At 37.3% G+C, this 26,621-nt stretch overlaps 2 protein-coding genes across 2 annotated transcripts in view; one reads left to right on the top strand and one right to left on the bottom strand.

Annotated features, from left to right (window-relative positions):
- LOC145778966 (NACHT and WD repeat domain-containing protein 2-like) lies at nt 1-24,321 on the top strand. Its single transcript, XM_082590551.1, has 30 exons — nt 1-75; nt 435-609; nt 1,258-1,395; nt 1,483-1,571; nt 2,106-2,213; nt 3,759-3,956; nt 5,577-5,721; nt 6,099-6,325; nt 7,677-7,858; nt 8,883-9,078; nt 9,395-9,557; nt 9,889-10,108; nt 11,556-11,692; nt 12,030-12,090; nt 13,032-14,127; nt 14,380-14,476; nt 14,851-14,996; nt 15,314-15,443; nt 16,115-16,244; nt 16,526-16,765; nt 17,070-17,252; nt 17,859-18,099; nt 18,191-18,283; nt 18,458-18,607; nt 19,389-19,547; nt 20,742-20,918; nt 22,544-22,730; nt 23,211-23,316; nt 23,584-23,683; nt 24,077-24,321. The coding sequence occupies exons 1-30, from the start codon at nt 1-3 to the stop codon at nt 24,182-24,184; spliced, it is 5,457 nt and encodes a 1,818-aa protein (XP_082446677.1). The 3' UTR covers nt 24,185-24,321.
- LOC145778628 (intermembrane lipid transfer protein VPS13A-like) overlaps nt 24,321-26,621 on the bottom strand; it is a 51,886-nt gene continuing 49,585 nt past the window's right edge. The window contains exon 74 of the mRNA XM_082590157.1: nt 24,321-26,158. Coding sequence (XP_082446283.1) covers nt 26,069-26,158 — 90 coding nt within the window. The 3' untranslated portion in view covers nt 24,321-26,068. The remainder of the gene's footprint in view (nt 26,159-26,621) is intronic.

Genomic DNA, 26,621 nt, shown 5'->3' with positions numbered 1-26,621 from the left:
ATGAATGGTTCACAAAGAGAAAAGACCTTAGCTGCAAGTAGAAGGCGTTCTCTCAGCATAACACAAACCAACGAGGTATCAGAACCATTATAAATAGACAATTTTCCTGTCAGCAAAAGTTAAACTATATATATCGTCTCAACGTCGTTATATGTCGAAAGATTGTAGAAACAATGAACAAATAACAACTTTTGCTGACTGGAATTGCAATGAAAGCTTCACTGCAGCTTACTTATATTTTACCGCTGATATCCAAAGGACAAATTATGTAAACCAAGTTTTTAAATGGTGGTTTTATTTTTTTAAGTAATGCATATTTGTAACGTCAAACGGAGATGAAATTAGATTTGGCGGTAATTTGGTTTAATGGCAGTATTTCGAATAAAGAAGCCTTCTTCTTGTTATGAAATAGAATAAATGATTGTTTGTTCAAGAAATATGAGATTGTGGTTTCTGTTCCAGCCAGAACGCAGCCCAACAACTCCATATTAAATTTACAGAAGTTGCATCGGCACAAAGGAAAACTCCTAAAGGCTCATTCAACTCAAATTCCTCCTAAAGCTTCATCACCAAATCCACTCAACGGCCAATCTGACACCAGCTCCTTAGGTTTCATGATACTACAGTATTCTGTTGTGTATGCCGTTGAAGAAATGTTGCTGCTTGTTTTTTTGTTGCTTGCAATAATATTTTTTCAATTTGCGGCATTGTTGCATTCAACTAAATACACAAAGTGCACGCATCCTTATTCTACATTATCTTCACTGCTCTGAGCAAGAAGGATTACCACTACATGAATAATCAAAAGCCTGGATTTTAAACAATAATAAATAAAATTATTGTTTAATAATAAATAAAGTTATTGTTCAAAATCCAGGATTTTGATTATTCATGTGGTGGTAATCTTTTCTGAGAAAGACTTCTACAACCGTGAACAAGTTGTACATATTATGTGTGCTAACAACATTTACTTCGCTGTCAACGTTTAAAGTTTATTGCACTATTGTTATAACATTACTGCACTGTAGATTATTTCGTTTTTCAAAGTGAACATGTTGACAATTTATTGTCAAACTTTTTTGATGGCGTGTTGTACAGAAACAACTTGACACCTTGTGCGTGTTGCAGACTTAAAGAGGTTGTCCAAAGATGAATTCTTTGCAAGTTTTTTCATAAAAAAACAAAACAAAGAAAAACAAAAAGCAATTGCAGCATCTGTTTGCTTCCGGCTACTAATACTTTTGTTTACATGCATAGGCTCATCCTCTGTGAGTCAATTGCAAGGAAATGCGCTGGGAAGTTATTATCAAGATGTAATCTTGAGGGGAAATTTGGAGAGAATAAAGCAGCCCAAGCGAGCTCTCGTCCGGTTATATTTTTCTTCAAATCCTCAAGGTAAGCCGATGAAAAGAAAAAGCAACAACTAGCCTACTGTAGTTATTAACTTGAAAAGCAGCTTTCAAAACAATATAAATTATTTAGATTCATCCCTCGAAAGAGACGCATTGTGGAGTCAAGTTGTGCCAAGCTTGCGCAAACACTGCAGTGAAACTTATGATATAGAATTTCAGGTAATAGCTATATTTGTTTGGAAACTAATCTAAACTAACATTGAAGTTAAGCTATTCAAGAACAGGTGTTTTGATCGCTTAGATAAAGTTGACACCTGCACAAAAAACATATTGTTTTAAATCTCTTTTTCAACTTTATTTGTTGTCGCTCTCCAGCCTATATACAGCCTTCGCGTTCCATTTTGTGTCACCTGGCGCAACAATAACTTTTATTGCTACCACCTCAGTCTTAGGGTTGCTGATTTACACAAGAATGAACACAAAGATACAAACTTTATAATATTGTAGGCCTACATACTGTAGTTGGCTGTTACCCCACAACAAACCCAACATTGGCCTACGGAAAGCACTAGTAAGGATAAAATTTGTTTGAGCATTCTGTTTTTTTGATTGAATATTTGACATTTCTTTGCCATTCTGGGGTTTGCAATATGGCAAGAAGAACGAAACGTCGGAATGAGTTGACAAACCAACCGCGTAACTGCTTTTAATAATCTCAATTATTTGATATGAAACTACGGCATATGTTTTCAGGTGATTGATTTGAACGCTGGGCCTGATAATGGATTCCTGGTGTCTAAAGAAAGACGACTGAATGAAATTAAAGTTTGCAGAGAAAAATCTATTTCAACAAGCTTCGTGGTAAGAACTTCGTAACAGGTTTTTGCATGAAACGTTTGAAACGTGTATTTTTACTGAAAACAGAAATTGAATGAGATTTTCTTGTTTCTTTTTGATGCTATACAAAGGATAACACAATGGTACAACAAGTAGTCTATTACAAAAGTTTTTTCATGTATCTTATAAAACCTACATCAATCCTGGTCGAATTCTAAAAATTGGCAATGATTAGGCTGCTAGAAAAAATAGCCCACCCCTACACTGAGATGGATTTTATCAATAAGCGTATTACCTTCATGCATAAAATAACACTGGTCAACAAAACATTGGGTAGAAAAGAATGGCCAGTATAAAATCTGGAGATAAAAATATCATAAACAATCCGCTGGTTGATCGGAAAAAGATCACTCTACCGCCATTGCACATCAACTTTGTACTAATGAAGCAGTTTGTCAAAGCACTTGATCGTTATGGGGACTGTTTTGATCACATATTCTGAAAATTTCTTGGCCTTAGCTATGAAAAGAAAAAAGCAGGGATATTTGATGGGCTTCAGATTAGAACGTTGCCAAAGAACCAGCACTTTGTGACTACATGGCCACCATCGAAACTCGAACTTGAAATGCATTTACTGGTGTGGTATATAATTTCCTTGGGAATGAATAAGAAAGCAGACAATTACAGAGAAATGATTCAGGAGCTTCTCATCAGCCTGCACGAACTTGGGAGTAGGATGAACATTGAAGTTCACTACTTGCACAGTTGCCTGAGCGAGTTTCCAGAGAACCTTGGAGACGTAAATGAAGAGCAGAGCAGGCGTTTCCATCAGGGGATCAAAGTGATGGAAAAACGTTACCAAGATCGATGAAATTGCAACATGATTGCAGATTACTGCTGGTGTTCGATGATAGATGTCCCTTATGCACTTATGCAGTTCATAAGAAATCAGATACAAAAAGAAAATTTTTGATATTTTAGCTTGACTGCATTTGTTTGTAGGCTACCAAGATATGCTTGGATTTTTACAGCACTTTACAAATCGTTTTAAAGTGACAGCATTACTTTTTCTTGCATATGTTTAGTTTAAATCTGCAGATTCAATTTTGTCAGAAAGACACAAACTAAAAAAAATCAGCTTTTCACTATAGTGCCTTACCAGTGATGAGCACAATGCTTCAAATTGTACTTCTTTAAATATATTTCGTTTATTTAGTGCTTGTATACAGTCAATAATGACCGAAAAGGATGCAATCACAAAAGTAGTCGTGGAAAAGCATTCTTAAGGGAATAGCTGCCTCCCATTGCAAACATCATTCCATACACGGGTGCTTGAACGCGACATCAATTTTATAACTTAAATCTGTAAAAATATCAATTAAAAAAAGTTTTCACATCTCAAAAACGTGATGTGATGAACAAAAACTAACACCAGATTCAGCTTCCCCAAATTGTCCTAAATCCATCGTAAAACTCCATGCAAGAAAAATTGTGTTGACTAGTGTAATCTATAAAAAACGTTGTTTGTCGTACCTGTTTCATCGATTTTCTTTATCATTTATTTTGCAGTCACTGATCGGTCACAAGTACTGGTCTCCTTGCATTCCAAGCCGTATCGACTGTTTGCTATTTGAGAAGTTATTGAAAATTGTTTACGAAGCAAAGTTACCAAACTGTCGTCTGCTAGAGGAATGCTACCAAAGAGACGAAAACGCTAGGCCGCCGCATTACGTCTTGAAATCACCCAATGATATTTTAAGCTCTCTGGTAAAACGGATTGATTGTAAGAATGTTTATCAATTGACCGAGAAAGCCTCTTTTGAAGCATAATCCTGAGTTTTTCATACAAGTAGAGAAACTTTGAACCATTGATGGTTACTCGATCTCAGAGATCAACAGTGGGTAGCCTAGTTATCGCAAGTTAAAGTGTTGTTGCATGTAGAGCATTCCTTTCATTAGGTGGCGCTTTTATGAAGAGCTGTCTTTGAAGTTAGTTGCTCAAACTCACAATCTGAGAATTGCACGGCTGTTGTTGCATCTTGGCGATTTCTTTAAAATCGAAGGTACATCAGTGACGATCGGTGAGGGAAAGCAAGGAAAGCAGTGCTTACCTGAGCGAAAACTATGCAAAATATAATCTAGGTTTAACTTCTGATTATTTTTATCACGTCTATTTTAACTTGAAAATTACTGTATTCGTGACTAGAATTACTCGTAACGCTTGTGAGTAGTCTAAGTCCTCACCAGACCGCATGTCTTGCCTATAAATGCCAATTAACGCAAACGCTTCTGTCAGAAACAATCACTGAGGCTCCAGGTAAGCAACTATCAAACTTGCTTTCCCAGATTCAAAAATGTCAAAAAACGCCTTCGTTTTATCCAATCCTCACTCGTTTTGCAAAACATCACCAGTTGCTTAGCCAATCAGATGTGTTATGGTTATGGTATGGTTAATTTTGCTTTCCCAGTGACGTCAATGCGAACATTCGCTAGAGCGGCTAGACTAACTCGTCAGAATGGTCTCTCGTCACGGTACAGAGCACAGCATCATAATGCCGAAATAATTGTTGCTGTTTTTTGATGTCTCCTCGCCATGTACTTTAGCCTACTAGCTTTCATAGTCATGCCTTTGCCCTTTTTACAGCGTTGATATAACGTTACTTCGCCAATGAACGTTCAGGTGCGGATGCAATATTTAGTTCGTTAAGCTTCTATACGCAGAAGGCAAACTTATCCAGCTTTTTGTACAAATTGCTTGCGGTTGTAATGTTTAGGCCTAAGTGTTAGTTTTTGTAGTGTAGGCCTAACTGAATATCTGAGAATGAACATTCATGACGAATTAAATATTTAGACAACTATTATTCCATGTTTAACACTGGATTTTGGTCCTGCAACGTTAAAATTAAGATTGTTCACGACTTCTAAACATTAAATGGATGTATGATCACGACATAGGCGAAGCACAATTTGACAGATTTTTATGTTTGATTTGTTTTGGAAATGCTCTCAGAGCGCACCAAATTGGAAGTGTTTTTCAAAAATTTCTGGGGGAGGCCCCCCAGACCCCCCGCTGGAAGTGTTGCCTTCGGCAACACACCTTCGGGCTTCAACCGACGGTTACGCCCTTCGTGCCTACTACCTTGCTGCAGCATATTTTCAAGTTGCTTTCCCAACGGTTTAAGCCACCGAACGTCACTGAGGTACATATACAATCCAGTTAACGGGAGAAGGGGGGGGGGGGGTCAACTGCTATCAATAACTCTCCAATTGTACTGTAGGCTCCTCTTCATTTTTTTCATTTATTGAATCAACATTTGTTGGGTTTCTTCCTTTTAATCATGCAATTTAGCCGATATTGTATTTAACAAAAATTACTTTTTCTTGCAGACAAATGGGTGCTTGCAATTAAAGTCCAATGATGGGATTGGTAAAGTGGCAACGACCATAAAAGACCTGTTACGCACCGCAACTGCAAAAGCTTTAGAAAACAAAGTCATCCCTGCTGAACAAGCAAATCTAATTCTGACATCAGGTAAGAAAGATCAATAAATTTAAGCCAGCCATTATACAATATGTTTAAAATAACAATTTTTTTGGTGCTAAATGGCATTTAAGAAACTACATTTAAAAAATAATGTCCGTTGAAAATGTTGATGTTGCACATAATAAACTTTTCTAACTTTTTCTTATTTTTGTTTATTAATTGAGTAGGCCAAGCTAGTTGTTGTTAGATTGGAGATTTTGAAATAGCAACTGTAGTGAAGATCGGGTTGTTGAAAAAAATTTAATTTTAGAATTAAAATATGTCGGTTAACATTAATTTTTGTCGTGTCCTGACATGTTAGAAATGTGCAAAGAAGCCAGGTGTTGCTTTCACCACAAAGTCTCAACTAAAGATTTATTTTACAGTTTTGGAAGCTGAATTTCAAAGTGGGATATTGTCAGCAAGCGGTTATGACGTCACTAAGTGTGTGTGTTACGTGAGAACAATCAACGAGATGGACACGGACATGAACTATGGTCGGGTGCATAACTACGTCGATATACAGCAAATAAACAAAGACAAGGCCGGATTGTATGTGACTGAAGAGATGCTGGACCAAGCATCGTTGTCCAAGCTTGATTTCATCAGAGAGGTGCAAAAATTAAAATAGGCTTAGCGCTTAGGCTACTAGTTTGTACACGGCTACATGCTTTAAGTTTAAAATAAACTTCCTCAATCAAACGTTAAAAAAGGTTTACAAAAACAATAGCAATTAGGAAATTACAAAGGTTGACTAAATGTAACACAAAAGCAACTTATAATCTTACTTCTCGTTAGTTGTTTTGTTGCCTTACCTTGATGTGTGGACTCAAAGTCAAAGTATCTTTTGGGCTTTTCTTTTCGGGGTTTACGTTAGATTGGTTTATAAATTATGATGGACAAGCTTTACGCCCTAAATCATTCACTGCTGATTTGCAAACAAAAGTGCCATGATAGTGGCATTTATAACCTTAAGGTGTAGCAGTAGCCTATAGCTTTAAAGGATTGGTTTTCTCGAACTTGGCTGCATAAATGTTAACAGCGCTTCAGCTTTTTTAGGCCCAAGTGATTGCCTTCCTGGATCAAATGATATGCTGATGAAAGCTGTATTTTACTCAACCGTTCGAAATCGTAAATTTGCAAAGTAAAGCATTAAAATGTGGTCACAGCGGTAAACCATAATCTCTTCTTGGGAAAATTTTAACATAAAGTTCCCGAATCCGTTCGTCTGTATATAATGACCGAAGAAACACACACTTGAACTTCTTTTCAAACAGTGTATTTCTGTAAAATTAGCCCACGGCTACCGAAAACGAGGGGGTGCAACGCCTTACACCACTGAAAAACTGTCACTACAGAACAGATTACTTGGATAAAAGACGGAACCTTTGTCCAGCTAGCAAGCACTAAGCCAACAGTTAAAAGTGCGGCCAACTTTCAAACAATCATTTTACGAATGACCAGAATAGATAGCAATATCTCAAATTCACGTATGCAGTACTGTGACGCAATAATGAAAGACAATTATGAAGTCATTCCAACAGGTGTTTAAAGCTGATGTAATATTTCCTGTTTAAACAGGCCCAAACAGGCCCAAACAGGTTTGACACAATTCTTATGAACGCTGGTGCAATTTTGGCTCATGTTTTAGGAATTTCCATGACGTAATATCCAGTAGACTTGAACGGTTTTTATATGACGTTTGATTTGGTGAAAATTGTCGGGAACAAAATGTTGAAAGTTACAGACTATGGTACGGTAGCCTACTTAATTTTAAATCCCAGTGTCTAGCAGTTTACTTCAATTCGCGACTAATAGTGAGAGAAAAGAAAACACACGCTTGACTAACGATGCTTCTAATTAACTAGTTTCAAAGTTTGTAATTTGTGTTGATTGTTTTTTCAAAGATACTATTTCATTACTTTATTAAGGAAAATAGATTCCAGAACAATCTGATTTTGCAGGTGCAGCTTCCTGAAAAGGTTATAACATCAAAAGGTCAAATGAGAGTGTACAAGTGTGCCGTGACGTGGATGCCACAAGTTGGTTTGCAGAACGAATCGCATAAAGAGTACATAGATGACTTCTGCAGTCAATTGCGAGACGTTGTTGTGCAGATGACGAATAAAAGCGTCCGACCATTGCAGTTCGTAGCTTGATAACCTAATCTTAATTTGTACCGTATTTGACAAAACGTAATACAGTTGCTCGCGCTTAATAAGCCCACCTCGGGACCGGACAATTTTGGGCTTATTAAGCGGGTGGGCCTAAAAAGAGAGGGACGAATTTCTACCACTCCTATACGCATGATTGACTATGGCAGACTGTACTATGGCTAAAAGTTGCTAAATCTGTTAACAATAATATTGTACACACCGATCGTTTCTTTCCTGTTATATGCCATACATTTTGAGGAGCGCCAAACATTGTGTTTTTTACGAGTTGTGTGTGTCAGCAACGAGCCGTGATTTGTACAACCCAACGATCACAGAACATTAAAAACTGAGTTAGCAGTGTAACACTGTAAAGTGTAAAATTGTCGAAAGCAAGACGAAAATAGTAAATTGTGACCCTTTTTTTTCCACAATTTTAAGCAAATATAATCGAAATTGGGATTATTAAGCGGCGTCTTGGGCTTATGAAGCGTTTTTTGGGTTACATGCATGAATAGGAGTTAGTCAGGGCCAAACCAAATTGGGCTTAATAAGCGGGTGGGCTTATTAACTGTGCGTCTAATAAGTAGGAACTACTGTATTACTACATGGAGGCGTTATTGTCTATGGTCTGTAATTAAATTTTTCCAGAGCTCCAGCATGTGAAAGTTGTAAAAATCCTAATTTTGTGACCAAATTGTCTGATTTGGATCTGGAAACTACTTCAAAGTGTTGTGATTGTTTGAGAACTTTTACGACATAACGGCTATTTACTCTTTAATTCTTTTTTTTTTTTTTTTTTTTTTGAAAAAAGATTATGTTTCATGAAAACATTTAATCCATGACCAAATACCAATTGGCAAATTATGGATTTAAAAATGGAATAATGAATAATGCTCATGGTGTAAAGTTGATGACACCCACGCCAAGTTGGAAAAAGTAGACACCAGGTTTGATCGAAATGCTCACTAATTCTATTTATTAAAATATATTTGCTGACATGGCTTTTGTATTCAGAGAAAGAAAGGTTTCACATGAAATTATATGCCACTGCTTGATTGCTAAAGACCTTTACCAGCTTTCTAATGAACTCTGTCCAGATGTTGTGAAAGCTGTCCATGATTATATTTTAAAACCTTCCACTAAACCACTGATAGTTCACGGGAGCAAAGGTTCAGGAAAAACTTATCTCATAGCAACCGTTGCATCCGAGGTAAATTCTAACGCGATATATCCATTTCTTTAAAAAGTATTAGCTTGCTCGTCAGAACAGAACTACAATCAGTTAGAAAACTTGAATGAAAGACTATATCAATGGTAAACTGGTGACACTCTATTGAAATAGACGAATGAAAGTAATTATTGTTTAACCTTTGAATTAAAGACAACTTATTAGCCTACTCAGCAGAATGAGACAAATGGTCATGCTAAAAAGAAAGCAAAAAACTGAAGGTAAAAGATGTATCACTTAAAAAGGATGTTACCGTACCCAGATTTGATGTAGCTATACTTAACTACTGTCTGTGCAGATATTTGAGTGGTACAATGTCGCAAGCAATCCCATTTGTGCGGTACGATTTCTCGGTCATACGTACGTGAGCTCATATACTGTCCTTTTGCTGGACAGCTTGTGTTCGCAGCTTGAGAAGTGTTTTGGGATGCCACAGGAAACATTGAGCATGTGGTGTACAGGTATAGACACTAGAAAGTTATATGAAAAATATACAGTATACATTTTATTCACGTTTTGCGTTTGTTTCAGATGTTTTGCACGTTTAAATCACAGTAGGCTAAATAATAAAAGGAAATGAAAGTATATATGGTTGACTATGTTAACAGGCCAATATCAACAGCTCTACATAGGCCATTATATGTATTTTCAGCTTGAATAGTTAGCTCTGTGTAGCCGACTATCAAAAATTTAAAAAAGATGATGCCGATTATGTCTTAAAGCAATAGAGCTGCTTTGTGTTTGAAAAAAAGTTATTATTGAGTTTTTGTAATATTTATTTTTCTTTGTCAGACGTTGCATTTCAACGAAAGAGATTTTTATCTCTGCTAAGTCAAGCTTCCGTTTACCAGCCAATAATTCTACTTCTCGATGGGATTGATCAGTTGAAAGACAAAGAGGAATCAGAATTATTTCGTTCCTGGTTGTCTCTTGATCTTCCGGAGCACGTCAAACTTGTGGTGTCTATCGATTCCGACAGTCCCGTCTACCGCCATATGTTGACCGCTTTCAAGTAATTCAAAAAATAGTTTTGCTTTGCTTGCTTTTGGGTTGTGTTAATTGCAACTGAAAACGTGCTTGGAACATGGTTATCACAAATTCTAGTCATGCTTGCTTCTTGGGTTGTCCGGAACAAATTTATGTTTTTACAATAATTTGTGTCAAAGCGCAAAAAATACTTTGAAATATTTTTGCGCTGAGCCCTCGTCAGGGCCATTGACAGGATTTCTTGGGTCCGGTACAAATTTATTTTTCGGGCCCCCTTTATTGACAATGTTATGAATATAAAGGTTGTGTAGGCCTACAAACTTTTATTGATGTGCTGTTAAAATGAGGACGATACATTCAGTTCAAGGTAGAAAATTGAGAGGAATATCATTACCATAATTATGTATATATATCATTATATTCTCAAAGATTTGTTGTATCCACGAATTTCCCCAACGGCGCAATTACGCTTTAGGGATTTTTCCGTAAACCGCGAAATCCTTGCTCTCAATCACGATCTTCGTCGCTATGTTTAAGGTTGTTGAAGTTTGCGGCTGAAATTAATTTTTTGTATAAGTTAACGCAAGTAGCTGTGATTATCACCAAAAATATACATCTTCAGAACTAAAGAGTGGGTGAAGAAAAATATTTCGTGTTTTTGAAAAAAAAATCGTGGTTATAGAAATCACTATAAGGGGGCCCGGTACTTTACCATCTGTCGGCTGAAGTGGCTGTTTTAACTTCTGATAGCAATTCCTTTAGATCTGATGATATTAAGATCTTGATAATGTTTGAAGTCGCGGGGAATCTTTTAAATCCGGGCCCCCTAAATATTTCGGGCCCTGGTCCAAAAGTACCACTTAGACCCCCCTGTCAACACCCCTGGCCCTCGTAAATTTAAACAGTTGGCAAATCGTTTCGTTTAAACTGTTAACTAAGAAAGTTGCTTTGCTTTAGAAATGAAGTAAAACAAAACCATGAAAATTTGCTTTGAAACAAAAGGAAACGTTTTGAAATATATTTGTATTGAACAGTCCGACTTGTTTCGTTTGGGTTATTATCAACAAGTAACAACCTACAGTAGCCTACATTATCCAATAATTTATGCTGTAGAACAACCTTACAAAACTACAAAAATTATAGCTTAAGCTTTTCATTGTAGCCTACATTAAAAACTGGACTGTTTTACAGCATAAGCTATCGGATAATTTAAGTTGTGACTAGTTGTTAATATCTCAAACAAAACAAGTCGGACTGTTCAGTACAAATAACAATTCCTTTTGTTTCAAAGAAATTTTCTTCGTTTTGTTTTATTTCATTTCCAAAGCAGTTTTCTACCAAAGTACAATCAAAAGGTTATAAATTTTGTGGTTTTGTAAGGTACCTACCCTAACATACCTAAAGTACATACCTAAAGTACCTATTGTATAACATATTTACCTCATTTAAAAGCTGTTGTTGATGCATTTCAGAGAAAATGTTTCAATAATCAACATAAAGCCGTTGTCTCCTATGCAATGTGGCAAGCACATACGACACATACTGAACAACATAAATCGAAGAATCACATCTGGACAGCATGTTTTTGCCATACAAAGTCTCAACACAGGCAATTTGTTCATTTTCTAGTTCTACTGACATCTTTCTGTAATAGAAATAATAACAAACATTACATTTTCAAATCGTTTGGCCGTTTGCCTGATCAGAGCAGAGTTTAGAATATTTTTAAATCAGTGGTTCTTAACCTTTTTCGGCTCATGGACTTTTTTTTATAAATTTCGTGGACCTTCAGCCTTAGATGGAGTCTATCAGCCGTTTCGGTCTGCATTTCTAAACCCTACAGTAGACATTTTTATACAAAATAATCGTAATAGGCCTATATGCTGAAGAGAATTGATTTGTACAATTTTTGCAATCATGAAATTAATGCAATCTCTTATGTTCAGACACCAAGGATTGCCCGATTACACCATGCATGATGCATCTCATTAGCACTCACGCTGCAAGGTAGGTTTTTCCATTGCAATCAAAGCTATACCTTGCCATACATCAAACTTGCGCTGCCCAGTGTTTTTGTGGATGTATTTTCTAATTTTACTTTAAAATGAAGTGGGCTAATTGAATTTACAATGCCAGCTGCATTACTTTAAACTGAGCGACATAATCTTTGCAACGAAGTATGCTAACAAGGTCAATAAAGGATTCAAATTTGACAATTGGTGTCTAACATGCCCGTGATAATGTAGGTCAAGGGCCACATGCTGCTATGGTTATTGTTCGATTCATTGATGATTTGCCTATTAACATAATCATAAATGTCGTTACGTTAGGTTTCACAACTTTATAAGTGTAACCTGGTTGAAGCTTTTTTCAAATAGGCGACATCTGCAGCTTTAAAAGTCGCTTTCAATCTAAATAGTTATCTTTATTTTAAATTACGGAAATTGGAACATGATCTTAAATATTGCAAACAAGGCTCTAAACTAAAGTATTTTTTCTTGTCGTCCTGACTAGTCTACATCAACGCATGAAAATACTGTACATAAAGTTTCACTGTCAACTCTGAAAAAGATTTACAACATTGTGACTAAAACTATTAGCCTATCTTACTTGCAAAGAGTTGAGAAGGAGCGATCGTTTTGACGTCAGCACTACCTGACTACTCACTATAGAACTTGCAAAGAGTCACAGCAGTGCGACTTACGCAAACATTTTGAATTGTAGGCTACTCTTCAAAGCCACGATTGTGCACTTTTAAAAGTGTTAGAAATCTGCAATTCTTTGTTTCTTTGCTGAATCATAAATTATGAACACTTAAACATGACAATGGAATAATTACACTTTTGACAACATAACTTTCTTCAATAAATAAATTACAATCATTTTTCATTTTCTTACAATAGAAAGCTAAATGAAAATCAATGATGTAACTTTGATGAATTATTTAGTTGGAACTCATCAAAAGATGTGACTAAAGACACCATTGGACAAGACCAAACTGCTGCCATTCGCCACTATATGCTGCGTCTCCAAGAAAAATATGGCGTCTATCTCGTACGCGTAACGGCAAAATTGATAACAGTGAGTCAATTTGGACTGACAGAGCAAGAGTTGGAAGAAATTTTGATGAAACACGATTCCGTGATTTCCGATTTGCAATCAAAGTATCCAAGGCTTAAAAACATTTCAAAGCCCAACTTACCTGCAGAGTTTGGTTCTATACGAAGTGCGTTGTCAGTATCCTTGTTAAATCTCCTTTGTGAGTTGTCACCTTTTTTAATCAGTAAACTTTCGGTCAGCTGCCAAGTGCATTCATGGTCAAATACAGTAATCAAAGAGGTTATGACGTCCTTGTACCTGGCAAGTACTGAAGAAAAACAATCGGCTTTAAGCTCGTTGACCACATATTACTTAGACTACATAAGAAGAGGACAGTATCCTTCCAACCAAATAGTGCCATTAAAAACCGTCCACATCGCAGTTGGGCTCCCATTTCTGCTTCAACTTCAAGGAACTCGATCTGACGTCATGAGGTATTGTTTTCTGAACTTCTATTGGTTGTCTGCCATATTGAAAGTATATGGCACAGCTACGTTGTTGTTCTTCCTCGAACAAGGGTATTTACGGCACAACGATCGTGCAATTCTCGTTGTAGAAAGATCCATTCGCCTCTCTGTCAGTCTTCTTCAATGCACCACTGATGTTTTTGCGGGAGAGTTATTCAGTAGGACGGTTCCGTTTCTCAAAGTTTTTCCCTGTTTAAAAGAACTTGTTTCTCAGTGCTGTAATCAAAAGCACATTGCTTCCACCTTGCTGCCAGCAGGAATACATGCTCAAGCTCCAGGAGCTCCACTCCGAGTATCCTTTGATGAACCAGAGCTGATTGTCGGCGACATTTTAGCCTACCAATCCGAGGCCTTCATGCATCTTGTGTATTGTACTAACAATCGGTTAAAATTCTTTGACATGGTAAATGGAGATCCACTTCGTGAAATGGTGTTCAATGAGTCGATAGAATGGATGAGAATTACAACCAATAAGCAAGTATGGTACCTTAATTAGTAATATAGTCTTTAAGTTTAAAACAAAAGTTTTTACTTCTGCAGTAAAAGTGAAATCGCACCGTAAATTAACACTTACTGCATTTTCTATTATTTTAAACTTATAAAATAACAGTAAAATCTGCAATCTTACCACCATTTCAGCACTGGTTTGGCAATAAGCCTAAGTAGACGATGCTATCTATTGTGAATTCCATATGACTGCAAATTGTGTTATAAACAATGTGATTTTCAGCATATTCTAATTCTTTCTGGACACAAGTATGAATTGTACTTTCTGGAAGAAAAAAGTTGCCAAAATAAAAAAGTCTCTCTACAAGAAACATTTCAAGGTAACAATGTTTGTATGAGTTCTAATGACGTAGCAAGTTATAGACAGATCTTTTGAATTGAACTTAATGATCGTAATCTGTGGCCATCTAACACAGTCTTGAAAAATGATTTCTTCTTAATCAACAATCGTTGCTTTTTTTGTTTAAAAAATGCTTGTTAATTCGATATTGCTTCACTAAACAAAATAGGTCAGATTAATAAAGTCAGGATTGATCGTTGTTAGTATTTCGGTCCTATCGCAATGTGTTCACACAATTCAAGGTGAAAACTATTACATTTCTATACATTTCAAACCAGAATTATGCAAACTTGGTAACCAACCCAGAATACAAAGTATTGCTAACTGTATGCAAATAGAAGTTGCTTTTTTTAGATTGCCAACCGTTTTCGATCAAAGACATCGATGCAGTTACAAGCAAAAAGCTCATCGCAATTTGGGTGCGAAACCACAGTGACAAAATCACTTTGTTTGACGCCAAGTCTGCGTCACTTGTCAACGAACTGAGATGTCGTGATCAGGTAATCACAACCTCACTTTGAATCGTAATAAAAATACTGTGAGATCCATGTACTTCAGTGGCTGATTCAAGGAGGAGAAACAAATGGGGATCGCCTCCCTAAAACACACAAATTCATGGTGTATTTTCAAGCTTGGAATAATGCAGACCTACACATCATTGTGTTTTATTGAAATCACTCCCTACCCTGAAGGCTACTTTCTGGATCCAGCCCTGATGCAATTTACTAAAATTAAAGACTGGGAAACAAGTTTATTTTTTGTCGAATAAGTAGCTCATCAGTAATCCTATTCAACATTCAACAAAAATCATTTGCAGGTGCATCGCTGCTTAATTTCAAAGGACGAGCAGTTTGTCTACGCTGTAGTTCTACCAAGAACGATTGCTGTGTTCGACACAGCCAAAGGAAAAGTTCTATGCAATCTGGGACCGGCTTCCCTTCCATCAAGTAACCACATAAGCTATTTTAATAGAGAATATGTTACGTAAATGCTTATGAGTAAAATTTAAATAAAAATGTTAAACCACAAATTTTATAACTGAAATACTTTTAATTTTATTCTTCTCAATTTGTTCCAGACAATTGTTCACCTAATCAAACGTCATATAAAAACCGTTCAAGTCTACTGAATCTTACGTCATGGAAATTCCTAAAACATGAGCCAAAATTGCACCATCGTTCGTAAGACTTGTGTCAAACCTGTTTAAACCTGTTTCAGTTGGAAACCTGTTTAAACATGAAATATTGCGTCACACGAACTGCTGACGTGCCTTTGAGTTATCACAAATTTTTCTGATTCATTCTTGAAGTTGTTTGTTGGAAGTCGGTCGCACATTTAACTGGTTTATTTGGTGCTTGCTAGCTGGACAAATTCTCCGTCTTTTATCCAAGTAATCTGCTCTGTAGTGACAAGTTTTAGTGGTGTACGGCGTTGCATCTAATTTTCGATAGCCGCGGGCTAATTTTACAGGAATACACTTTTTGAATAGACGTTTCGAGGAGTGTTTCTTTTTCGGTCACTACATGCAGACAAACGGATCCGGGAACTTTATGTTACAATTTTCCCACGAAGAGATTATGGTTTACCGCTGTGACCACAATTGTTTATTGTGTTTCAGTGGGGCATATTGTGAACGTGTTTGAAAACTGTGAAGGCAAGTTGATTGGTGTCTACTCAAGTGGATTTGTTCATGTGTGGGAAAAGACTCAAAAAGGGCATTTCACTCATTTGTTTGAGCTTGATTCGCGGTGAGTGGCAATGGCAGATCCAGAGCAGGGTGGGGGAGCGATCTTCCAACAAAACACAAAAAATAACTTTATTCAAGGTCGGATTAATTACACCACATCACTGTGTTTTGTTGAAATCGCCCCTTAAATATACTGGCTAGACCCGCTTGTGGTGAGTGGAGAAACTGTTGTCAATTACAATTTTGATGACTAAATTAAGAAAAACTTATGAAAGCCGCAAATGGATTGATGTTAATTTTACAAAAGTTAAACAATCAAAACTTCTTATGACTTTACGTCAGATCTTCTCATTCACATTACGGCGTGATCCACACATCAATGTCATCAAATCACCAGTGGCTGGTTCTTGTAAAGCCCATGGAAATTGACGTTTGGAATCTGAAGATATGGAAAACTGAGTGCGAGTTTCGTTCTCGTCAGAACGAGTTGTTTGCGACAGCGTACTTTGTGAAAGCAGATAAATACCTTTTGGTGACTTTGGCTGGTGATGATTTCAGTCTTTACGTTTGGGACATAACCAGGTATGATTGTGAACTTATGGAAAGAATAGTTTCCGTTTGTTGAATCGATCAGCTAACGATTGCTACATATTAAGCAAGATAATTTGGGATATCGCATTTACAGATCTGTATAGGCTATTTCATAACAGTTTGCATTGAAAAATTGCCTTGGTTTAGTGACACTTTGTCAAGAAGAATGTTGTCGTCGGATCACGGAAGGTGACCAATTGTTTTAAGAGTAGCACATAGACAATTATCGGAATTTTAATCACCACTTTTGTTTGATATATGACCAAAGATTTCATTGACAAATACGATTTACTAGCACTCAGCCAACATGCGTTTCCATTCTCGATGGTCACATGAATTCTGTTCGAGATGTTGTAGTGCCTTCTTTGACAGACTTGTCTCTTTCACCATGGGTAGTAACTGCCTCAGTCGATAACACAATTAAAATTTGGAATTTGGAAAACCTTCCATTGTTATCAACATTGGCCATAACAGGAAGGTAAGTTGCGATGCATTGAATATATTAAACTCACATTGCAAAGCCCTGCAATGCTGTCAGGAAATCACAGAAGTATCTCGTATAGGCCGATGGAGGAGTTTAATGAGCATATTTTTTAGTTGAATGTAGAAATCAGATATTAATCTATCTGTATTTACATGGCAGTCATTTAAGAAGCTGAATTTGTGAGCGTAGAAATGACAAGATCAAGCAACAATGGTTCGACTCTCGGAGTGTGCGCTTGAGCACACTGCACACCCACACCTTTGAGTATACGTATTTCAAGGACAACTTTCTATTCTCCAGCATTTTGTGGATTGAATAATTAAATAATTCAAAGACACCCAAATTTTAACAATACAAACTTCTTTCTGTCAATTTCGGCCACCGGGCCTGTTCCAAAGCGATTCAAAGCCCGTAAAAGTATGCAAAATCGCCAGGATTAAACTTCCAAAGTCTTTCTCAGTCTGAGAATAAAATTTCCTACAATTAGGCTATAAAGTCCATTATTGTTTTGTGTACCGTAAAAGATAAACAACTTTGCCTGATGCACATGACAAATGATTATTCTATTTTGATGAGTTGAAATGCAAAATTCATTTTCAGACCGATAGTCAATGCATTTTGGATGGGAAATTACACAGTCACGTCTGATGAAAGTGATAAACTCACAATTTGGAGAGTTTGCAACGCAGATATTGCTTTTCAATTAAAGCATGTTGCTCCGGTCACCCACATAGTGCTTTCAACATGGATTTCGAAAGCAGTAACTGCAGATGACGCGGGCTACCAATATGTCTGGAACCTTAGTAATGGCGAAAATCTATTTAAAATGAAAGGTCGAAAGGTAGGCTACAATTTACAAAAATACGCTGTGTTTCGATAATGAGAAGCAATTTAAACCACATATTTTTACAAACTGATGTCATCTACCGCAGATTAAGTACCTTCTCATTACGCCAAACGATCAATTAGTGATTTCAGTCTTTCAACATCAACAAAGTGGCAATGAGACCATTGAACCTTCAAGGGTAAGCCGTTTAAACTTCCAAGTAAAATGTTTATCACATATGGTTTACTTATCTACTTTGCTTACATTTATCAGTCACATGTAGGCTATAGAGATGTACACTGTAGGCTACAGGCTACAGCACCCAAAATGCATGTAGATATAGGCTACTATGTTTCCTTTGTGTTTTGTGCAGGTCTGGAAAATTCACACTGGACAAGTTGTTTGTACTTTTAACTACATGTTGAAAGACATTCAAATCACGTCCAAAAACACTTTTTTAGTGGGAATCTCTCAAGATCAGAAAATCAATGCTGTTGGATTATGGACTGGATTGCTTGCCAAGGTCAGTACTGCATATAAAAATAAAAACTTTTTACAAATGAGCAGGGCTGTAGAATTAGAATAATTTGGGCCCGGTAAAAAGGAAATACCCCCGCCCCTCAAACAAGAGACCTCTAAACAAGGCAATAGGAATGAAGAGTATGCACTATGCAGTGTTTTCTTTCTTTTCTGATCTCTTGGAAAAATTTTGGACCTGTGATCTCGGGTCCGCGTTCAAAAATATTCCATGACCACTCTTGTCAACGTCACCGAAAGTTGGTTCTAAAACAAGGCTCCGTGCTGTGTGTGTCTGTTATGTTCGTCTGCTGCTATTGTTACAAGAAGGGCTTGCGGTGTAGCGACGTTCAATGGGTTAATTCAGTGACGCAGTTAGAAAAGAAATTTTAGCAGAGCAAAAGCAACTACTGTTGGGGAAGCAAACATTTTAATATTTTAAATAAAGTGTTTATTTAAAAATAAAGTTACTGAATGCAGCCAAACATTTATGAAACGTCATTCAAATTTTAACATATAATGTCAGTAAACGTCGTAATAGCATTAAAAAAACCATTTTTGGGGGCAAGATAATTTTTTTGGGAGGGGATGGGCGATTGAAATTCACGACTTTTGTAAACCAAAAATTGAAATCTACGAAAACTCTGACACCCAAATTAAAAAAAAAAAGAAACTCGAATGAAATTTAATCGATTCAACTTTAAAAAATCAAATCTGCTATTTTTCTACCAACATGATACGCCGTGATATTTCTGTATAAGTTAACAACAGTGTCTTACGTTTTGTAGGTTTTGTGCAGACCCGGTTTCATGATCACAAAGATTCACGCGTTGTCGTGGCATGATCATGTGATTTCTCTTGACTCGGGTAACTTTGTCACTGTGTGGAACATTGCGGAAGAAACGAGTCTTATGTCGCTCGACATGAAAGATACGATCATGGACAAAGTAATTATTTTACATGTCGGTTTACTATTACAAGCTTTTCACATGATTCTTTTCCTTCCAAAAACAACTTTGATTAATTCGACAAATATAATCAAACTAAACCTTGCCGAAGTTAAGTTTTTACCGGTTTGGTATAACAACATGGAGTAGCCTGCAGGTAGTCTATTATAATTCTTTGTCAATTTTTACTCACCCAGTCATATTGAAATTTATTATATTTTTTATTTGAAGAAGGATGGCACATTTATTAAATAATGCATCTTAGTAATGATTTTTATCATTTATTCACTCCTTTTGACATTGACATCCTATCATGGTATAAATGGGATTAAAAAATTTTACTGTCCACGCTCAAAGGTTGAGCAGTGAGCACCCGACTCAAGATTACTCTGCGCCGGTTCGGCTTTCGGGCTGTGCGCTTGAGCAACGCATTTTAAAACTTCTCTAAATTCAGCGGCACCTAGTAGATAAAATAATTCCCCGGCAATATAGCACTTCAACAATCGGAAACTTTACTCTGAAAATCTTTGTAACCGGTCCTGCGTCAAAAGCCTCTGCAAGTTTGCAAAACTACCAGTAGCCTAATAACCTATCAAGGCTTTGTAAGTCAAAGGATAAGTCACTCTGTCAATCTCGGTGACCGGGCCTGCGTCAGTGATTCAAAGCCTCTACAAGTATGCGAAACTGCCAGGATTAAGCTCTGCAAGAAGCTTTCCCAGTCCGAGGATAAAGATTCAATCAATCAATCAATCAATTTAAAAACCAACCAACGAAATGCCAAGGACACAGACGTTGAAGAGAATCTTTAGTAGGCTATAAATAATTATTTTCGCTTTCAGTTAATGACGGTAGATTTTGAATAGTACCGACTCTGGGAAACTAAACTTGCTACAACTGTCACTATAAAGTTCTGAATAGTCATAGCCAAGCCTAGGCTATTACATTTAGTCATTATTAGCCTATCCTGTCGGCTGCATTGCCGAGTGGTGAGAGCCCTGGAACGACCTTCGAAAAGGCGCCGGTTCGACACTGCTCAAGAGCGTACGGCTGTGTCTTTGGCAGGACATTTAAAGGCATGCCTGAATGAGGACACGAAGACTGGCTTCCTTACCTTCCCGTCCACTTAAATCTTCAATCAGCGGGCGTAAGCCTGGATACGACAAACAAACAAAAATTATTATACTGTTGGCTTAGGTTTGCATAAGTGATTCAGGTGCCACGTTAACCATATTGGATCCAACAAATAACGCAAAAGTGCTCGATGTGACCCACGGAAAGCTGCGCAAAGTCAACACATACGGTTACCCCCTCATCACAAAGTTGACTTGGGACGGAACGTATTTGGTTTACATTTGTGCCAAAAAAAAGCAGGTAAATGTATTATGACCTATCAGATAAAAGTATGACAAGAAGCTACGCCTTTTTTCTTCTTTTTGTTTTCACTTTCGTCTAAACTCTAATCTATAGGTATTAGTTTTGGTTTTGTTGAATCAGTTTTGTCAACAGCTATCGTATATCAGCATAATCAATTGCAACATGCGGATACTTTTAGATTATAGTCTGTCACACAGGCTACCGTTTCAATCAAAATAATATGAGTCTTACCGTAGGCTACCAGTGGCGTAGCGTGACTCATTTGATTGGGGAGGAAGAGCACCCCAGAAGCAAAAATATTTAACTTGACATGAAAATTTAGCTTGACTTTAGAAATTTTTTGGTCTATGTCTATATGACATTCGAAATTTACTCATTATCTAATAAACGCTTTTGTATAAAATCTTGCTATTTTCACTTTTCTAACTTATACTTAAATAGGCCTATACACTTTTCTTAAATATACAGCCTAAATTGCAAAAATTTAAGTGACCGGTGCAGGGCCGTTGACAGGATTTCTCGGGCCCGGTACCAATTTATTTTCGGGCCCCTTTCATCGACAATGTTATGAATATAAAGGTTGTGTACAAACTTTCATTGATGTCGTTTAAGCATGGTCATTTAACAAATCTTGCGCATCTTTGTTGTGGTTGTTAGTCTGTTGTGGTATTTAGATAGCTATGGTACTATTTTATTCGTATTGTGTATAATTGTACCGTACTATCGCCGCAACAGACAAAATAAAAGGTTTCTTTCTCTCTCTCTCTTAAAATTTCTTGAACCGGAACCGCAAAACTTACCATCTCTATCTAGCGGTTACTTTTTGGAATTTTTATTTGTCACATGGCGCTAGAGTATTACTTCCCGATTCCAATGATGTTTCATTGGTCATTCTAGACTCACAAGAAGAGAATTTACAGCAAAGTTAGTGCAGACAGTCAGACAGTTTTCAATTTGATTTGGGAAAGGTACGTGTTTGGGCCTCGGTCAAACATTTGCTGATTGCTGCAATCTGAAAAGTGGTTTTGCTCTAATATTTAGTGCAGAAACAGGGATAGCAATCTTCTTACCTGTGCCATTTCAATTTTTTAGTTTGAACAAATATTAGCCTGTTTATTTTGAAAATCGTGTTTCGAGTAATATTCGTGGTTAGGGAAATCACTATAGGCTACTAGACTAAATTCTTATTTTACTGTTTGGTTGCTGAAGTGGCTATTTTACCACCAGAAAGTCAAAGTGAGCCCGGTACCCAGAAAGGGGCCGGGTACTTTATCATCTGACGGCTGAAATGGCTGTTTTAACCATTGATGGCAATTCCTTTAGATCTGATTATATAAAGATCTTGACAATGTTTGAAGTTGCGGGAATTTTTTAAATCCGGGCCCCTTAAATATTCCGGGCCCGGGTCCAAAAGTACCACCTAAACCCCCCTGTCAACGCCCCTGGACCGGTGACCTCCATATCTACCACCCCTCTTAATAGTTCAAAATCCAAAAAATTTTTAAACCAACCTTATAGCAATTTTTTTTATACAATATTTGAAATTTTTTTGTAACTTTGAAATGGTTGGGGGGCACGTGCCCTTTAGACGCTACGTTGCTGAGTCTTACCCTCTTGTTTAGGACAAAGATGGTTGTTTGAGCGAAGCTCAGTATTGCTTGGTCATCACAAAGATAATCGGCAGTCGAAGCACATTTATCTATCCGCTAGAAAGCGTACCAACCGCCATGACCATTGCCAAAACCGGACAAGCCATTGTTGTCGGGTTCGAGGAAGGGAGAGTGATTGTTTTCAACATTGTTGGACAAGGTAATACTGATTAATTAAATGGTAGCAAAAAAAGACCTAGGCTAGCAACAGTAGGATGAAAATTGACACAAATTTATGATGTGATCCAATGTAGAACAAAGAGGCCTAGAAAAAAGTGGTTACCGGTACTCAATTGTTTTCGGGTCCTTACTCTATTCCGTAGGCTACAGCAGGCTATCATCAATATTGTGTTAAGCCAGCTTATTTTTAATCTTTCGACTGAGAAAACCGCTATGGAAGTATAGGTTAATCCTGGCAATTTCGCGTAAGCTACTTGTCGTGGCTTGGAACCACTAGCTCAGTTACAGTACCGAACCGAGTTACGTTAGTCAAGTGCATATTGCTTAGCAAACGAAGATGGGGACCTATCTTGACCGGACAATCCGTAGCCTACTCAGCACAATTGCATTCGATAGATTATTCAGACATAACAATTTTTAATACAATTCCTTGTCTTGACAACTTTTCTATGTATTCCAGATAAAAAGGCAGCAAGCCCTTTAGAGTACAAGGCAAAAAAAGTTGAACGCAAGAAGTTTTTCCCGAAAGAACGGTGCGATCAAGTTTGGTTGTCTGAAGAGCCTACGTAAGAACAATTGTTTATTATATTTTCAGAACAGAACGGAAAAACCGATCAAAATACATAAGCAAAGCGACAGTGGTAGCTTTCTACCAAAACTTTGCACTAAGTTAGTACCGGTAAGTTTAAGTTTCCATTGTTACTTTTCTTGGTAACAATGTGAAGCGAAGCTGCTTTGAAGCATAATTTGCTTCGTTAGACCAGCAATAGTTTACAACGGCTTCAAGCAGTAAATTAAACTTGTGAAAAATCCGTGTGTTATATGATTGCCAGGTACGACGAGAGTTACAGCGTGGATTGCGCTCATTCATCAACGAACCCCACAGAACGGCAAGGAAACTTTAAAAGCCAAGGACAAGAAACCACACAAAAGGTTGGTTTTGAATTTCCGAACAATAACTGCGGTGTATATCAGGCTAGTTAAAAAGTAAAAGGACAAACATTGTTTTGGATGCTTCACTGACGCTTCGAGCACTTTCTTCACCTTTCCCTTATATGTTCGATCAAATAATAAACACTCTCTGACGTCTACACTTGCTTCAACAGTTGGAAAAAGCGTAGGCTTAGCGTTTGTTGTAGCCATATGTGGCTACTGTTTAACTGAGCACGTCAAGAATATGTCGCAAGAGGCTGCTCGAATTCTCATTGTCAAGCCCTAACTCGAGACATGACATCACGATAATGCGATCGATTCAATGTCATTATTGATCCACGGACACGTGACTCGAAAAACCGTGCAGTTTCATACCGTATTTGTCTACCATAGGTTTCTGTTCACATGCCTCGCTCTGGAAAGTACGACTCTCACACAGCAAAGTCAAAGAACATGCGTCAGCTTGGCAACACAACCAGCAAAGTGAAGGTGTTCATGTGATCTCTGCTTCTGTTTTTTGCACTTGTAGCATTCGTAATAAAGAGAACAAATCTTTAGTACTATTGATCCATGTATTACTACAACAGCCACAGAATACGCAGTAGCATGCAAGGTTCAGATTCGTTTGGACAACAGGGGCGGAAGAAAACACCCCACCAGGACAGTAGCGTAGCCAAAGGGGTTTAAGAGTTAAAACCCCTTCAGAGACGTTTGTGACGACTTAAGAGGAAACTCTCACCCTTCTGGCTACGACACTGCACAACGGCAGTAGCCTACCATGGTTTCTCGAAAATCCAAGGACGCTAATCAAAACGACATCAACTGTAAGTTGTACAAGTAGCCTACACGTGTTGATATGTTTGTTTAGATTGATCTTGTTAATGGCAAGGTGCAGTGCATGGCAAAACTATAAGGTTATTCGGTAATGTAAGATTGCACAAAGCTTCCGAAAAAATTACGCATTGTGATGGCCAAGTCGACAAACGAAACAGATAAGTTATTCCTCAAAAGTAAAACACGGAAGTCATAGATTGTATACTGATTCAGTGGTCGGGCCGTGGACTGTACACAGCAAGTTCGCAAATTCGTTTTTGCGATGATTCAACGTCAGCAAAAAGCAGAGATTGTGTCAGGCGAGAAGTGGATAACAGTTTAATCTCATAAGTACATAGGAATTGAAGCCACAATCATATATTCGGTAAATATTAGCTGGTTAAAGTAACGAAAATAAGAAAGAAAAATCGTTTAACCTGAAAGTCACTGGAATTGTATAGCGCAAAAACACTAACCTGCTTTGAACATCACTGTGCTGGAAATCTACGATGCTGTTACAAATCATCTTGAACCAAATCATTTTTTTAAGTATTTGACGTTCACAAACATTGTTTTTATGTTTGGTGTTTTGCAGACCTGCTACACTGTACATTTAGAAACGCAGTGTATTTTGTTTCGTAAAACACCAAATACAAAAACATATTAAAAAAGTCAAGTGGTCTCATGATTTGTAGGTTTGTAAAATACGACACTTAGCAAGCCATATAGTAGATTTCGGGCATTATCCTGCAGATCCTACAACGAAAAGTCGTCAGATTGATTGCAAAGCAAGCAAATTACGTATATTTCGATAAATGTCACGATGGTTTGAGAAAAAATGCCAGTTGGCGCGTCGGTTTAAGATACAGTACTGGGCCACTGAAAAGAAATGCTGCAACTTCGCGAAGTACTACACAGCACAGGGCAGAGATTTATAATATCAGTAACTTTGAACTTGTTTTGACGTCAAGATGAAGCTGTACAAAACAAAAATATTTCGTTTTAACAAGATTTTATTTTTTATTAATAGTTTTGAAACGATTTGGCAATTATTTAGCTTGCGAGTGTTGAGCACAAAAGTGTTTCCCTCCTGTTTTCTCAACATAAAAACTAATTGTCTTAACTTCGTTTTGATCAGTTCCAATGTACAGTAATATTTGGTGCTATGTCATGGCTAAGCAACAACATGTAAATGCAAAGTATTCGGGCGGCGAGGGAATAATGCAGCAAGAGTATGAAGACATCGTGTATTGGCCTTTTGATAAGCCTCGTCAGCAATGCTCCGTATCTGCGACACAATCTGTTCGACCTCAGACAGCAAATCAGTCGTTTTTTACATTGATTGAACGTGTACAGGCAAATTTGCTGCCTGGGCTACCGCTTACACCGGTCGATTAGTACAGCTTAAAGCTATTTGGCGTAGCCTACACTGAATGTTGATTAGAAGTCTAGCAAAAGAAAAAAAACTCATTTTACAAACAGTCACTGACAAACGCATCTTTTAAAGTGAACTTCAGCCTCCCACGATTGAAATGACGCCATCGTCACCAAAACAAGGTTGGTGACGTCACATTAGAGTTCGTCGGATGGCAGGCTCTCGTATGACGACACTGAACCTTTGCCCACATTTCTCCACAGTTGCAACAGCGGGGTCATGATGTACTGCGCATAGTCAAAGGAATGAATTAAGAAGTAGTAGTTTTTCATCATTTTTCAGCCCCAGATCTCTTACCGGGATTTAATAAGCCTGCTGTCCCTTAAATATCTAAAAGTGAGCGAGAACCTCATTGAATATTTTGCAAAATGACTTTAAATGTATTTCAAAGCTTGAATTTCATTACTTTCCTACGACGTTAACGATTTCAAAGACCCGCTTAAATAAACATTCTATGGATCCGCAATGGTTTCTACCCCACAGAATATACACCAGTTGGCATACAACAGTAGTAGCTGTAACTTGGTAAATACAATCAACAAGTATCTTGAATATATTTACCGAATGTTATTCCATTGTGAGTAGAAACTGAGTAACAAAGTAGACGCTGAAGTCTCAACCAGTTCTGGTTTCTCGATGTTATTGGGAATTTAAAGGAACACAAGGAATATTCATGATATGACCGAATGA

Source organism: Aplidium turbinatum, chromosome 10, assembly GCF_918807975.1.
Source record: "Aplidium turbinatum chromosome 10, kaAplTurb1.1, whole genome shotgun sequence".
In the NCBI taxonomy this organism is placed as follows: Eukaryota; Metazoa; Chordata; class Ascidiacea; order Aplousobranchia; family Polyclinidae; genus Aplidium; species Aplidium turbinatum.
The sequence above is the reverse complement of the archived record's forward strand: the minus strand, read 5'-3'. Positions and strand labels throughout refer to the sequence as shown.

Excerpts from the sequence above, each read along its gene's own strand:
- LOC145778966 (XM_082590551.1), top strand. The coding sequence starts at position 1 with ATGAATGGTTCACAAAGAGAAAAGACCTTAGCTGCAAGTAGAAGGCGT. Across the intron at positions 6,326-7,676 it reads AGCTTGATTTCATCAGAGAG|GTGCAGCTTCCTGAAAAGGT; the intron begins GTGCAAAAATTA and ends CTGATTTTGCAG. Across the intron at positions 18,100-18,190 it reads TTAAAATGAAAGGTCGAAAG|ATTAAGTACCTTCTCATTAC; the intron begins GTAGGCTACAAT and ends CATCTACCGCAG.